This window comes from Diadema antillarum, unplaced genomic scaffold (genome assembly GCF_040938485.1).
Source record: "Diadema antillarum isolate AM-2024a unplaced genomic scaffold, OU_Dant_1.0 seq00002710_RagTag, whole genome shotgun sequence".
Lineage (NCBI taxonomy): Eukaryota > Metazoa > Echinodermata > Echinoidea > Diadematoida > Diadematidae > Diadema > Diadema antillarum.
Window position 1 is genome coordinate 1 of NW_027273308.1, and position 13,435 is coordinate 13,435.

At 39.0% G+C, this 13,435-nt stretch overlaps 1 protein-coding gene across 1 annotated transcript; it reads right to left on the reverse strand.

The window, feature by feature from the left end:
• Positions 1 to 1,608: 1,608 nt before the first annotated feature.
• Positions 1,609 to 13,243, reverse strand: LOC139715066 (protein furry homolog-like; the record flags this gene model as incomplete). Its single annotated transcript, XM_071626688.1, has 8 exons — positions 1,609 to 1,913; positions 7,307 to 7,474; positions 8,205 to 8,397; positions 10,066 to 10,206; positions 10,675 to 10,979; positions 11,553 to 11,846; positions 12,536 to 12,736; positions 13,062 to 13,243. Coding segments are annotated over 8 exons (1,789 nt in total), but the record flags the coding sequence as incomplete, so codon positions are not given.
• Between the last annotated feature and the right edge of the window lie 192 nt (positions 13,244 to 13,435).

Sequence of the window (13,435 nt, forward strand, 5' to 3'; positions counted from 1 at the left end):
GGTGGACACTCAATAAGGTGGTCACTAATGCAGGTTTTGTCTTTTCGTGGTGTACATAAAGAACCCAAGATCAAATTTTCCCAGCATCACCAGTGCATTCACAGCTGCTGGCTTCAATTCTTGCATCCTCGATGAAAAATACGACGACATTTGTCAGCTACAAAAAAAAAAAAAGAATCAATCTTGACCAGTAGAATGCATCCGATCAGAAAAAAGTCCCTCTTTCCCCCCTCTTTTCAAAGGATTTTTTGGTACTCCAGTAAAGTGATTAGCTTCGGGAGCTGCCACAGAAGAGTTCTGGAAATGCACGGGTAATAAAATGGCATCAATCCACTACACCTTATGACAAGATCATCATTTATTGAAAGGTTTGTGGATTCAGACAGCAGCATAAATCCATTACCAATTACTCTTGGGAGAATGTGTGCGTCTTGCCTCAAAAGAACAACATGGCCGCTTGCATAATGCCTGTCCTATTAATGCAAAGTCAGATTTATACAGCCATTTTTACAGACTTCACATTTTGGCAGTAAAGTAGCAGAGCTAAGCGTTGTAGAAACCACATCTTAGCTCGCCTCGGTTGACTGAAAAAAGTTGAGTGACACATTAAAAAAAAGGTTAATTGCCTGCTAAATGTATTGAACTCTTACATAATCCTGTAAGTGGATACTGTTGTTTGCAAATGTAAAGTGCTATTCTATTTGCTGTAAAAGGTACTTGATGCATTTTAATGTAAGATACTACTTTATGTTCAGGATGTAAGTAGGATGATGGAGGGGGGTTATCTTTGAACACATCATTATACATTATTATTATCAGACACACTTAGTATGATTACAAATCTTAGGAAGATATGAAATTACTGCCATGTGACGGGAATAACACCGTTCCAATAAAACTGAACTTCACTTTATTATTCATGTATCTGTTTGTGTGTTTGTCATCCATGTTTCTGCAGTGGAGTAAATGCCTTTGATAAAAATGATATTAATAGCACTTACATTTTTCACAATTTCACAGACACAGAATCTTTCCAAGAAAATTGTTGCATCTTTAACCTATTTAAAGAAACAAACTGCTTGTGAAAGTTTTCCACTAATCTACTGACCAAGTTGTAGTCTTATACAGTACCTTGCCTGTCAAACAGGAGCTTGCTATGTTTGGTGTGTCCAGAAGTTTGTAATGGAAGCAAGACAAGGAGAATAGGCCTCCACACACAGACACACACACACACACACAGAAATGAACACGCAGTGTAGTAATCCTAGAAATTGTTCAAAGCTGCTGGGCTTGTTTTGCCCAAACAAAAGGCTACTGAAAGCAAGACCTGTAAAAACACACACGCACACACACACAAACACACACACATTCTCCTCCCCCTCTCTATTTTTCTCTCTCTTACATATGTAAACACACACACAAACACACACACTTCACATGCATACAGCTTATTGGACACAAAGACACATGCACAAAGTACAGAATAAAGATGATGGGATGCTCGTAATGATTACAGCAGCATCACCCTTTGTCTGATGTTGTAATCCTAGTGTCTCTATCAGACAGTAAGTACTTTTATTGGATAAGAGAAGGACAGGGGTCACTTACCAGTCTGTGTGGGGGTCATCAATGACCAGGAGGGTCTTAAACTTGCCCTTGTCCTGCCGCGGTCCCGTGCCCGAGAGTGTGCTGAGGAACCCCAGGCTCGTGTCCCGGCGGGGCATGGTGGGGCTGCTGGAGTTACTGATGGCCGTGCGTTCCTTGGGGCCCTCCTCGCGCCCGATGTTCTGGAAGTAGCCGTCCGGCAGGCCGGTCATGGCGTTAGGGTCAGAGAACCTCCGGCGGAGATAATTCATCATTGCTGACTGATTTTTTCTTGTGTTTCCTTGGTGGTTGGAAAGGACAAAATATTGCTGAGCACGAAACAGAGTATTCATTGAATCTACAGAAAAGCTGAATAGACTTGAAAAGAAATTACGTGCAATGTACCTACTCTTAGCTTTCAGTTCACTCTACCACTTTCTTTTTTCTCTCACAATTTTTCTTTTATGGGGGGGGGGGGGGGGAAGGGGAGGACACAAGCCAAATAATTCTTCTTCTTTTTTTGCTCCTTGTCCACTTATATGCTCACTACATACTCTCCAACAATGGAAACATATTTTGTGTTGTGTGTTTAAAGCAAACATATTTACTTTTATTTCATCTTTTAATGCAAAGATATTCATTCTAAATTGGTTACGACATCATATACACAGCATAATTTTAAAAAGTCCCATAATTAGAATGCACTGGTGAGTTTTTACCATTTGTATGCATGTAAAATGAGGTATGAAGAGAGGGACTTTGGTGTAGTGTGCTATGGATTAAGGAAATTACATAAGATGAAGGGAGCTATTGATTTCCTGTCATCATCATTTGCTTGATTTGTTGTTGTAAGCTAGGAGATGCATGGACTTACCTCAAAACTCTATTGCTCCCGATTCCCAGCGGCCAACCTTGAATCGTAATCCTACAATGAACTCGCAAAGCAAATCCTCCGGCAATGGCGAGTAGAATCTCTTCCAAAGGAGGGATGTTATTCCACCAATGTTAAAGAAGGATGAGGTTTGCCCCTTTAAAGCACCTCTGAAATATATCCAGACCAAGGTCTTTGAGACTTATGAGATGATTTACATTGGTTGCTTGATCTACCACAAGTTGTCCATGAATTTTCAAAGCTGGTAATCTCTACTTATCTCTACTACCGTCTTTCAAGCTGTCGCACGTGCAACTTTCACTGTGGAAGCAATAGGCTACAAAAATTTCACTTAAGAAATGCTGCAGCGATGAGACACATCCAAAAGGGTCTTAGGTTGATATCCACTATTGTGATATATATCCGATTATAGATCCCAAGAAATCCAGGCTGGCGACAGCTGCAGCATCCTTGTTTAAGAACTGGACAAGAATCGGGCTGATTTCAAACACTTGGTCAGAGGTTGGTCAAGCAAATGTGATATCCATAGCATGTAATCCTTGATGTCTTCGTAAACAGCTTTCTGTAGTGGTAAAGATTAGAAATGGAACAGAAAAATGTTAGAAGTATGGATATCTACATAATGAAACTTGAACAATGAAATTAAATGTAACATTTTGTCTGCTGAGAACTACATTGTATTCTAAAATTTGAGCATAAATAAAAAAAAAAGACAATCAATTTTCATGAAACAAAAATTTTATATAATCAAAAGTGGGTAGATTTATAACATTGGTCCAAATTCATGGTGAAATACCCCCTTTGTAGTATTGATTTTTTAACAATTTATTGAAAATGAAAATAATCTAAAACCGACACCATAATGCACATATAGAGGAGATCAGCTCTACAACGTGATACCAATAACTCAATATCCCCCCCCCCCCATTGCAATAAAGCCCTTCTTGTTCTCAGCAGCCAATGTATTTTCAAATGACCACCTTATACAATTCTTATCAAAGGTAAACTCATACTGATCACTTCAAAGTATCAAGATTCTTTCTTCCCAACCATTCATTATTGGATAACAGGCAGTGTCTTCACTGTCATTCTGTTCTTCCTCTATGGATGTTACTCCAGACAAAAACAGTAACTCTGCTATAATTCTCTTTCTTCATTCTCTTGATTTTTAAAGCCAACATCTGCCAAGGCCTTTGAATGTACACCTCTTTAATATCAACCCATTGTTGGACAGACTAGATTCTGGTGCATCATAAACTGTAAGAACAGATACACAATCATACACACATACTATATGTCCCCCCCCCCCCAAAAAAAAAAAAAAATAAATAAATAAATAAATAAATAAATAAATAAATAAAAAAAATAAAAATAAAAATGAAATAAAATAAAATAAAATAAAATAAAATAAAATAAAATAAAATAAAATAAAATAAAATAAAATAAAATAAAATAAAATAAAATAAAATAAAATAAAATAAAATAAAATAAAATAAAATAAAATAAAATAAAATAAAATAAAATAAAATAAAATAAAATACAACAGGACCCTGCACAATGATAACTTTAAAAATGGTGAATCAATCCAAATAAAATTTCAAGGTATGAAACAATAACTCATTACCCACATCTTACAGAAAACCCCATCCCATTTGCTTCAATGGTCAAAGAGAAATAAGGAGTTTTGTAGAGCATGTCAGGAATCCCTTCCCTCCAAGTTCTGTCCAAAATGTTCACACATTGTGCAGTTCAAAGACCATCCAAGTGCTAAACTTGGAAGAATCAGACCCATGATAAAATGTACAATGATCCACACTGGTGACCACTTAACCAAATTGAATGGGGTTTTCTGCAAACTATAGCTAAGATGTTATGACCCTGAAGTAGTATTAAGATGCATGGTTCAATCATATTGGTAGTTATCAACATCAAAATCCGAGTGTATGCACACAAATATGACAACATGTTTTCAAGAATATTTTAAATTTAATTTGCTTCCCGTAGCAGTACCACATTGCATTCTTTGTAGTGTAATGCACAACTTCCTCATTCCTCCTTTTTTTTATCAGAATAAGGTTTGAGGCTGCTTTCATTTTGCCCTTTTGAAAAAAAAAAATGAGTTCTTTAGAATAGCTTCGACAGGGTATCAAATAACATAGGCAACAAGTCAGAGAAGGAAGAAATCAGAATGTATCAACAAATATTTGATTGACTAGCCAATCAAACGATGCTATTGTACGTGCCATCAGAAAAAAAAAAAACAACTCTCGGCCGAAAACAAGGACACTTGATGGTATACTTCGCATCTCGTATCGCATCGCATCACTGAACGAGGAGTGCTCGGTGGCGCTCTCCAGGAGCGATGGGAAAGTGCACGCAGACTGCCATCTGCTCGGTCAAATGCGGATCCCTAGGGGGGCTTGCCTACAAAGAGTCTCTAACAGTCACGACCAAAAAAAAAAGAGGATCCCCTAGACTCCAAATTCCACAAACTCCTTCTTGAATTTCAGACGTGACTGCACTTTTCAGTCAAGTGCAATGTCAAAAGACGGGGAGTCGTGTTTATTGAGAATCAGAATAACAAAATCTTTTTACTCTAGACTATTATGGAACTGTTCCATAACATGTGAGGGTTGATTTTTACCTCTCCCACATCATTGGTAACATTCACCATTCCATTTTTTCAACTTCGACTTAAGCTTAAAAAGAGGAAAAGGGACAAAACTTTAGACAAGCAAAGTTGGCAGCTGAAACTGTTGGCAATAACAGCAATTTAGAAAAAAAAAGAGAAAGAATGTACCACTTTTCACCCCAAAGTGGTCTAATCTAAATGACTGCTAACATCATACCACCACATGAGTGAGGATCAAGCCTGGTCATACTGTGATAGACCCAACATGGGCAAACCTACCAGGCTTTCTACTGACACTATCACACTAAAAACTCATACACAAAAACATTGCAACATGCCATACATCAACAGTTTGAATACAAACTGTAAAACCAATTTTGTGTGTGTGTGTGTGTGTGTGTGTGTGTGTCAGTGCACAGCATGAAATTTTCACAACATTTGCGAGGAGCCAAGATTCGTGAAATTAAATTGCCTACACTATCATGCATTGAATGCCAGTGGCAATTCACAAAAATGTCATACCGAAAAAAAAAAGAAAAAAAAAAAAGGCTGTACATTCCAATTTGGGAAAAATTTCAAGCGGCGAATATTTCTGGTTTTACAGTATTATGAGCACAATCATAATTCAGTGGGCTTTATTATTCTGAAAATATAGCTATAATTGTACATATAGAGTGGAAGAATGCTCCATGTTGTATAATAAAAATAATAACTACATGTTATACCTGAGGTACAATGACAGCTAACCAGATATTCTTAAAATTAGTTTCTTTCTTTTTTTTTCCATTATATATTAGTTACATGCATATATTACTTTCTTCCTATATGTCTTTGTCTATCTATGTATCTCTTTATCTCAGTCCATCTATCTATCTATCTTTCCTTTCATCCATTATCTTGCCTTTCCATATGTGCTGTTCAGCATCTACGTTTTTTGTTTGTTAGTTGTAGCTGCTTTAGACCGGATGAAGGGGGGGGGGGGGCTATTATCCCCCATCCCAGTCCTGCATGATATATTATTTTGTGTGCATACATTATGGATGATCTCTCCGGGGAATAATGTACGTAATCATACTCAAGTGAGCCCCCGCCCCCAGGCAAGCTGCCATTAACTCTGCGTACAATGACCTCAAGATGCCTTTAAGAAATTACAGAAAAGGAAATGTGAAAAACAGCCTTCTAAGTTCCCAACATTACATCCTTTAGACATTTTACACAGAGTAGAAATGAAGCAAGATCGAGCTGTTGACTCATGGGAGTACTTTTCAAATGAAAATGGAAACTCTGAAACAATGAAATAACTTGATTGAATGCAAGATCTTTGACTTTGTGCAGTACAACCACGTTTCTAAATGTTTGTGCTCATACTCATATTAAAGAGAAAGGACCAAATTTTTGTTCTTTTCTTTTATAATGGCAACAAGATTCTCTCTGGTTTCTCAATTTAGATCTAAATTAATCATTTCAGCCCATTCGTCATTGAAATAACAAGATATGTGCTAACAGATATGTCACAGTTGGTAGAGTGACATCAATATTCAGACAACTACATAATATGTATGCATAACATCACAGAATACCGGTGGAAATACAGTGCCGATCTCTTCAACAGACGAAATCAATCCATCATAAAAAGCCCTCTTTGTTTGCATGATGAAGTTCCACTGCTCCCAATTCACTACAAGGCCTAGGTATAGCAGTGTTCCCTTGCAAATGGAAAGTCTGAACTCTCAAAATAACTGAGAATATATTCATATGGCAAATACACTAAACTTTCAAAGTGACTTGATAAATCCTAAACCACATTCAGAATGTACAAAATGTTCAAGCCAAACTGAATTGCTGACACAAAAATTTTCTCATTCTAAGTACAGAATGTAAAACATTTCTTAGCCAAACTGAATGCAATTTTTTTTTATAAGAAACTAAAGCATAAATAAAGCTGAATGTTAACCAATATGCTTTTGTTTTCTTCCTCTTGCTTTGAACCCTCTAAATCACAGACAATCTCAAGACTATGTGTGGTGACAGAAGTGTCTGAGTATGAATTGGAAAGAGAGAGAGTGACCAAGTAGTTCATATCAACTGCTTCATACATAAAATTTGATATATTCGATGTTACAACTCCAAACATTACCATATACTACATATAGATTTGAAAGGAAGGCATCAGGCCCGACGGGGCAAAGTCTCCTCACCCTGGAATAGCCAAGGATGCCAAAGAGGGCTCGGACTTCCTTGAGGACGAAGAAGCTGAGTCGGCGGATGAGGGGACGACCGCTGCAGAGGAAGACGAGGGCAAAACCTTCCACCATGTTCAGCACATTGGCGTACGGGTTCCGCTCGTATGGTGGCTTCACTTGCGCCTGCAGGGAGAGAATTATGAACAGAAGGCATGTACGACTTGACTGGGCCTGATATTGCTACTTTTTAGTATATCAAAGTTATGGAGCAGTTGATTCACAAAGTCTTGGTGACTTATTCTTATGAAGTGGGTGTAACATTTACATGAAGTAAGAACTGAAAATTTTGCAATAGGGGTGATACATGAAATTGGAGCTTTACTTATTTAGCAGTCATGTTTGCAACTACTGAGCATTTTTATAAGAACAAAGGTTGATAAAATGAGGAGCTTAAATCTATGAATCTATATACCACATGAATCAAGAAATGACGAAAAAAATTACGTGACATGCTTCCGAAAAATCTAAATGCATCCCACAAGATCTTTTTGAAAAGTAATAAAATGTGTAGCTATTACGCAGACAAACATTTGAGTTTCACAAAACTACACTAAGCCTGCATGTACACTGCAAGCCTTAATATATTTGCTCCACTTGCATTAATGAAATAAGCACCAAATGCTGTAAAACGAGGAATGTTAACGTGCATTTTAATTTCACAAATTTCGCGACAACCAAGATTTGCAAAATCAAAATTAAATTGTCTACACTATATGCATTGAATGTTAGAGGCAACTCGCGAAAATTTCATGCCGCGAAAAAGGTCATCGGCTCCAATTTGCAAAAAAATTTTATGCTACGAAAATATTGTGTTTTACAGTACATGAATGGGTGTTTAGCATCAAGCTTTTACCTCTTCGTCTTTGCCCGTCTCAGCCATCTTCCACTGTGACAGGAGCTGCATCAGCATCTTGAGGGCGCTCTCCAGGATGAGGGGAAACATGTCGTGCACCTCGTGGACCATGAAGTGGACGAAGCAGAGGATGACTTCCTCTCGCCACTCAGGGAGGTCCACCACCACATTCTGTAAGGCGGTGAAGGCAAGCCTGGGTGGGATGGTGGATACAGAGAAGACAAGGGATGAGTCACTTTTTATTTCTAGCCATCCAGCCAATGAGACACAAAGAAGAATTGTTGCAAGTCGTAATGTTTAGAGGTCATTGTCCAAGTCAAGCGATTTGCTTATTGATAACGATCTCCTCCACCTGTATACTTAAAGATTTGCCATGATATATATGTATCATTCCCATGATCATATTTATATGTAATGAGAACTCTTGTTTATATTTTTATGACTTGTGAATATGTTTGATACTGTCATACTTATTTTCTTTTATACATGTGGAGAAATAAAACTTACTGAAACTGAAAAAGAATACTCTGACAGGATCTTAGAGAGAGGTTTTGATTATCCTTCCCAGGATCTCTTGTCTTAGAATGTCATTTCCATTCACTGCATGTGATGGAAATGTCTCTGGTTACAAGTCAGTTAATCATGGGGACATTAAACCATTTAGGACAGGCTGATTTTGCCACAACACACATTCCCCACAGACATCTGTCGGAGTATACTTGAGACTAGTCTACAACAGGTGAAGAAAGATTAGATTGAATTAAACAGAGCATGGATGGCACATTTCATGCTTACAGAATGGACTGTAGCAAACTAATCTTTGATGGTAATATCCTCCTCTTTCCACATCTGATCTCATTAAGGTGCAACAAAAGTACGTGCAGGGGGAAAATCCCTCACTGATGCTGTTGATTTTTTTTTTTCATCTGTGCATATTAAAGGACAAGTTCACCTTCATAGACATGTGGGTTGAGTGAATGCAGCAATACTAGTAGAACACAACAGTGAGAGTTTGAGCAAAATCGGACAATCCGTTAAAAAGTTATGAATTTTTGAAGTTTCTGCTCAGTCACGGCTGGATGAAAAGACTACTATAGCTTGTGATGTCACCTGAGTACAACGATATTTCCATTTTTCTCCCATAACAAAAGAACACTCGACTTCTCTCTTTGAGAAGGCAGGGGGAATAATATTACACTTAACATATGTCAGTAGCAAGTCGAAGAACTGTGCACTTTATTCAAAAAGTAAAGTTTTGTGAAATTCTCTTTTTATTTTCCTTATATAGTTGTACGCATGTGACATCATACACTGTAGTAGTCTTCTCTTCCAGCAGTGACTGCGCAGATACTTGAAATATTTGTAACTTTTGAACGGATTGTCCAATTTTCCTCAAACTTTCACTGATGTGTTCTACTAATATTGCTGCATTCTCTCAATCCTTATGTATATGAAGGTGGACTTGTCCTTTAAGGGGCTTCCATTAATATTAGGAAATCTCATGCTATAGCACATGCCTGAGTCAGGGTTGTCAATATTCATCCATCAAAATTGGGAAGTTTCCTAAGAGCAAGAAATGAGATATATGTGTGCTACATGCATTTCAACAGGCCAAAATAGTTCTTACATCAGGGGGGTTTACACAAGTTTTTCTTGTCAGGACATGAAGATACATTTTAAGTTCTCAGGAAGCCTCCTGTAGAATTAGAGGTGACTTGGCAGCTCTGTCCAATAATGATTTTTGTTACAATAACCCACGATAAATCTTGAAGAAACTATTATAATCAAGACTTGTGGGCATCTAGCCACATCACTGTCATATGCCAGACGCGGGGAAGGTGGGTAAGAAGACGTCACTCACCCACGTAATTCGTCGTCCCTATGGACGGTGAGTCTGGAGAGGAGTTCCAGCAGCTCTTTGCGGCTCATCCCGTCTGGGATGATCCGAGGGATGGCAGCGATGCAGGTACGGAACAACTCAATCTTGGGCTTCCTCTCATTTCTGCAGTTCAATCAAAAAGTTTATCAGAAACAACTCATAAGAATTTTATCCTCATGCAATGTGTATCATACAGTAATTGCACATATTTGTTTGCACTTGGTATATACATTGTCATGATGAACAAAATCATAAACATGCATTGTATATACATTCAAAACAGATGGAGTGTGCAATACGTAAACTGACAGAAGTCAATTGGCATCCTTACTAATGGCCACATAGCTTTTGTGGTATGGATCTTAATCAAACACTTGTAGAACAGCCATTAATAACTCAAGTTAGAATCTATCCAAAAAAAGAATTCAAAACAAAAAAGCAAACAAACTTTTACCCTACTAGACATCTGTTCACTTCTTGAGAAACTCAAAAAGCAACATATTTGTTGGCATGTAGATATTACGAAGAACTCCACATTTAGGGTAATTTTGTGAATGGTCACTACGAAATCTTTGGAATGGCAGAACTCACGTCATGAGGTCGTCCAGCTCTTTGGTGAGACACTGGGCATTGGTCATGAGTAGGGCCTTTCCAACAGTCATGTCCAGTGAGCGCACGATGTGGTCAAGGGCCTTGCGGATGCTGGGGTAGAAGGAGGCCACCCCGATGGTCTTGGCCCCGTCGTCGGTCAGCTGCTTGCTGAGGAAGGTCTTGCGGGTGCGCAGCGTGTTCCCCGACGGCATGATACGGGTGGTAGTGGGCATGGGCGGGGCCTCCTCCTTCTGCTGTAGGCTGTCGGCGATCACCAGGAAGGCTCGCAGGCCGACGTTCATGCGCTGTACATCATGTGTAGGAAAGACACATGGATTGAACACAGGCGCAGACACGCAATGGTTCATTCACTCATTTGTAGCGAGTGATATTTCCTGATGCGCTTGTACAATAAACACCATCTACCTTATTACCTACATACATCTTAAGTTTACACAAGATGTGCACCTAACAACTAATAGGACTTAAGGGATAAATCTGATTCATTGGTGATCTGGAGTAGATTTGATCTTTTTTTCCCCTTGTTTATAAATCATAGTCAATACAGATAAACCTGACAAAAGGCTTCTATTAACACTTGGCAGCCAGAATGAGCGGTATTACCTTTAATATGTACAAATACAGCGTAATGCTTTCATACAAATGTCCATCTAAACCATTCTTTTTCGGTTGAGAAGTCAAATACCAATTTGAATGTGATATCATATTCGGGTGTCTGCAATCTGCATGTGTCCAAGAAAGGGTAAGGAAAGAAATGACAGAGAGACAGAGAAGGTATGAAAGAGAAAGATGGAGCGATAGAAGAACACAAGAGAGAGAGAAATGGTGAGAGGAGGAGAGGCAGAATTCTGACTGACCTCTGGAAACAGCATCCTGCTCTTCCCAGTGACCCCGAGGAGGTCAAAGATGACGTCCCTGACGGCAAACTCCAGCTTCTCCTGGGCGATGAACTGGATGATCTTGACAAAGATGTGCAGGGGCGTGTCCCGCGGGATCACGTTGCGGGAGTTCTTGGGGAAGAGCGTCCCCGTGATGCTCTGCAGACGCATCTGGGTGGTGGTGTTACTCTCGCACTGGATGCGCATGATGTAGACCCAGAGGAGACGGTAGAGGGACTCCAGGGCCACGCGAGACATCTTTGGGTCTCGGTGCTACAACAGATCAACATTTCATGCCACGTGAAGGTGAAACGTTTCAATAGTAAGATTTGGCATCAACAGTTAGCAACAAAATGTGCTACAGTATATAGCTAAGACAAAAGGTTAGTATGATGTAGTACAGGAGGAATAAGGCCCACTATTTTTTTCTCTAGTTGACCTTTTCTTTACAAAAGAAATTTTCAGTGATCGATTGATTACCAATTGTATTACTTCATTTATCTTCAATAAAAAAAAAACCAAACATGTCAGTATTAGAGTTAAGTATGAATTCCTTCTGATGACTGTTTACAAAAGTGATATACGCACAAGTGAAATAATAAATGGTGCACTCAACACATTTATTATACGATTGGTATCTATAATTGGGATAATGAAGCATGAAATATGTCTCTAAAATGGAGGAGCAATTACACACTCCCAGGCATCTTTTTCCACATATGACAAGCATAGCTTTTCTAATAAACATTTGATTTACATAGTGAGATAAAAGTATTAAAAAAGATGTTCTAGCATCCTGCATCATTCATCAGCAGGGTATGAATCACATAATATCATGATTTCATACCCATCCCCCCCCCCCCCCCCGACGCAGACAAGGGAGTTACTGATTGATATCATATGGACCTGCAGAATAAAAGTACAAATATATTTGGAGCCCATTTCCTGACACTGCATCGTACCTTGAGGTTGGAGAGACAGAGTGTGAGGAAATTATGCCAGTTGGTCAGGAAGAACTGCTTCTGGCTGACACACAGCAGACAGGTCAGGAGGGGGAACGCGGCCAGCGAGTGCTTCTTCTTACTACACTGGTCCAGGGTCGTCTGGTACATCTTCTCCACAAAGTTCTTTAGTACGGGGATGTTGACCTCATTCTTGACACACTGCCGAAATATGACAACAAACAAAAATTACAATTGCAGTTTTATAAACTACACACTTTCATGAAACTTGACCTGAAATGACATACTCTGCAAGTCGGAAGCTTCTTTTTCGCACATGACATATCAAACTACAAAGATGATGAATCTTTCATTTACATGATATAATCAAGTTTGTAGCTTTGTAAATTCCTATCGTACTTCATCTGTAGCATCTCCAATATTCCAATTCATTGATATTTCCAACCTTCGGCAACGTCATGTGTTCAACGTGAAAAGTCATTTGGAGATTTTTTTTTTCATTATCGTGTCTTGCAAACACACTCACAGCAGCAATGGGGACAAGAATCTCCACCAGCAACCCAGCGAGGGCGTGCTTGATGTCCTTGTCCTTGACCTCCAAGTAGTAGTTTGCGCACTCGTGGAGCAGCTGGAAGGACGTCTCAAAGTCCTCCACTGGGAACATCTTCACCCGGTAGAACTTGAGTCCACCACCAAGCTGATGATGGCCTGTGGTATCAAGCAGTATCAAGTGAGAATAAAAGGAAGAGATTTGGAGCTGATGAAAGGCATAAAACATCAAGTCTTGGGAACATTTGACTGCAAAAATAATCGGCTTGTCTTTATCAAACTAGCGCCTCTGAATTTCCCTGCGTACCCTACATGACGTACTGCCCTCTCAACTCATCTTCGTGTTGTCAG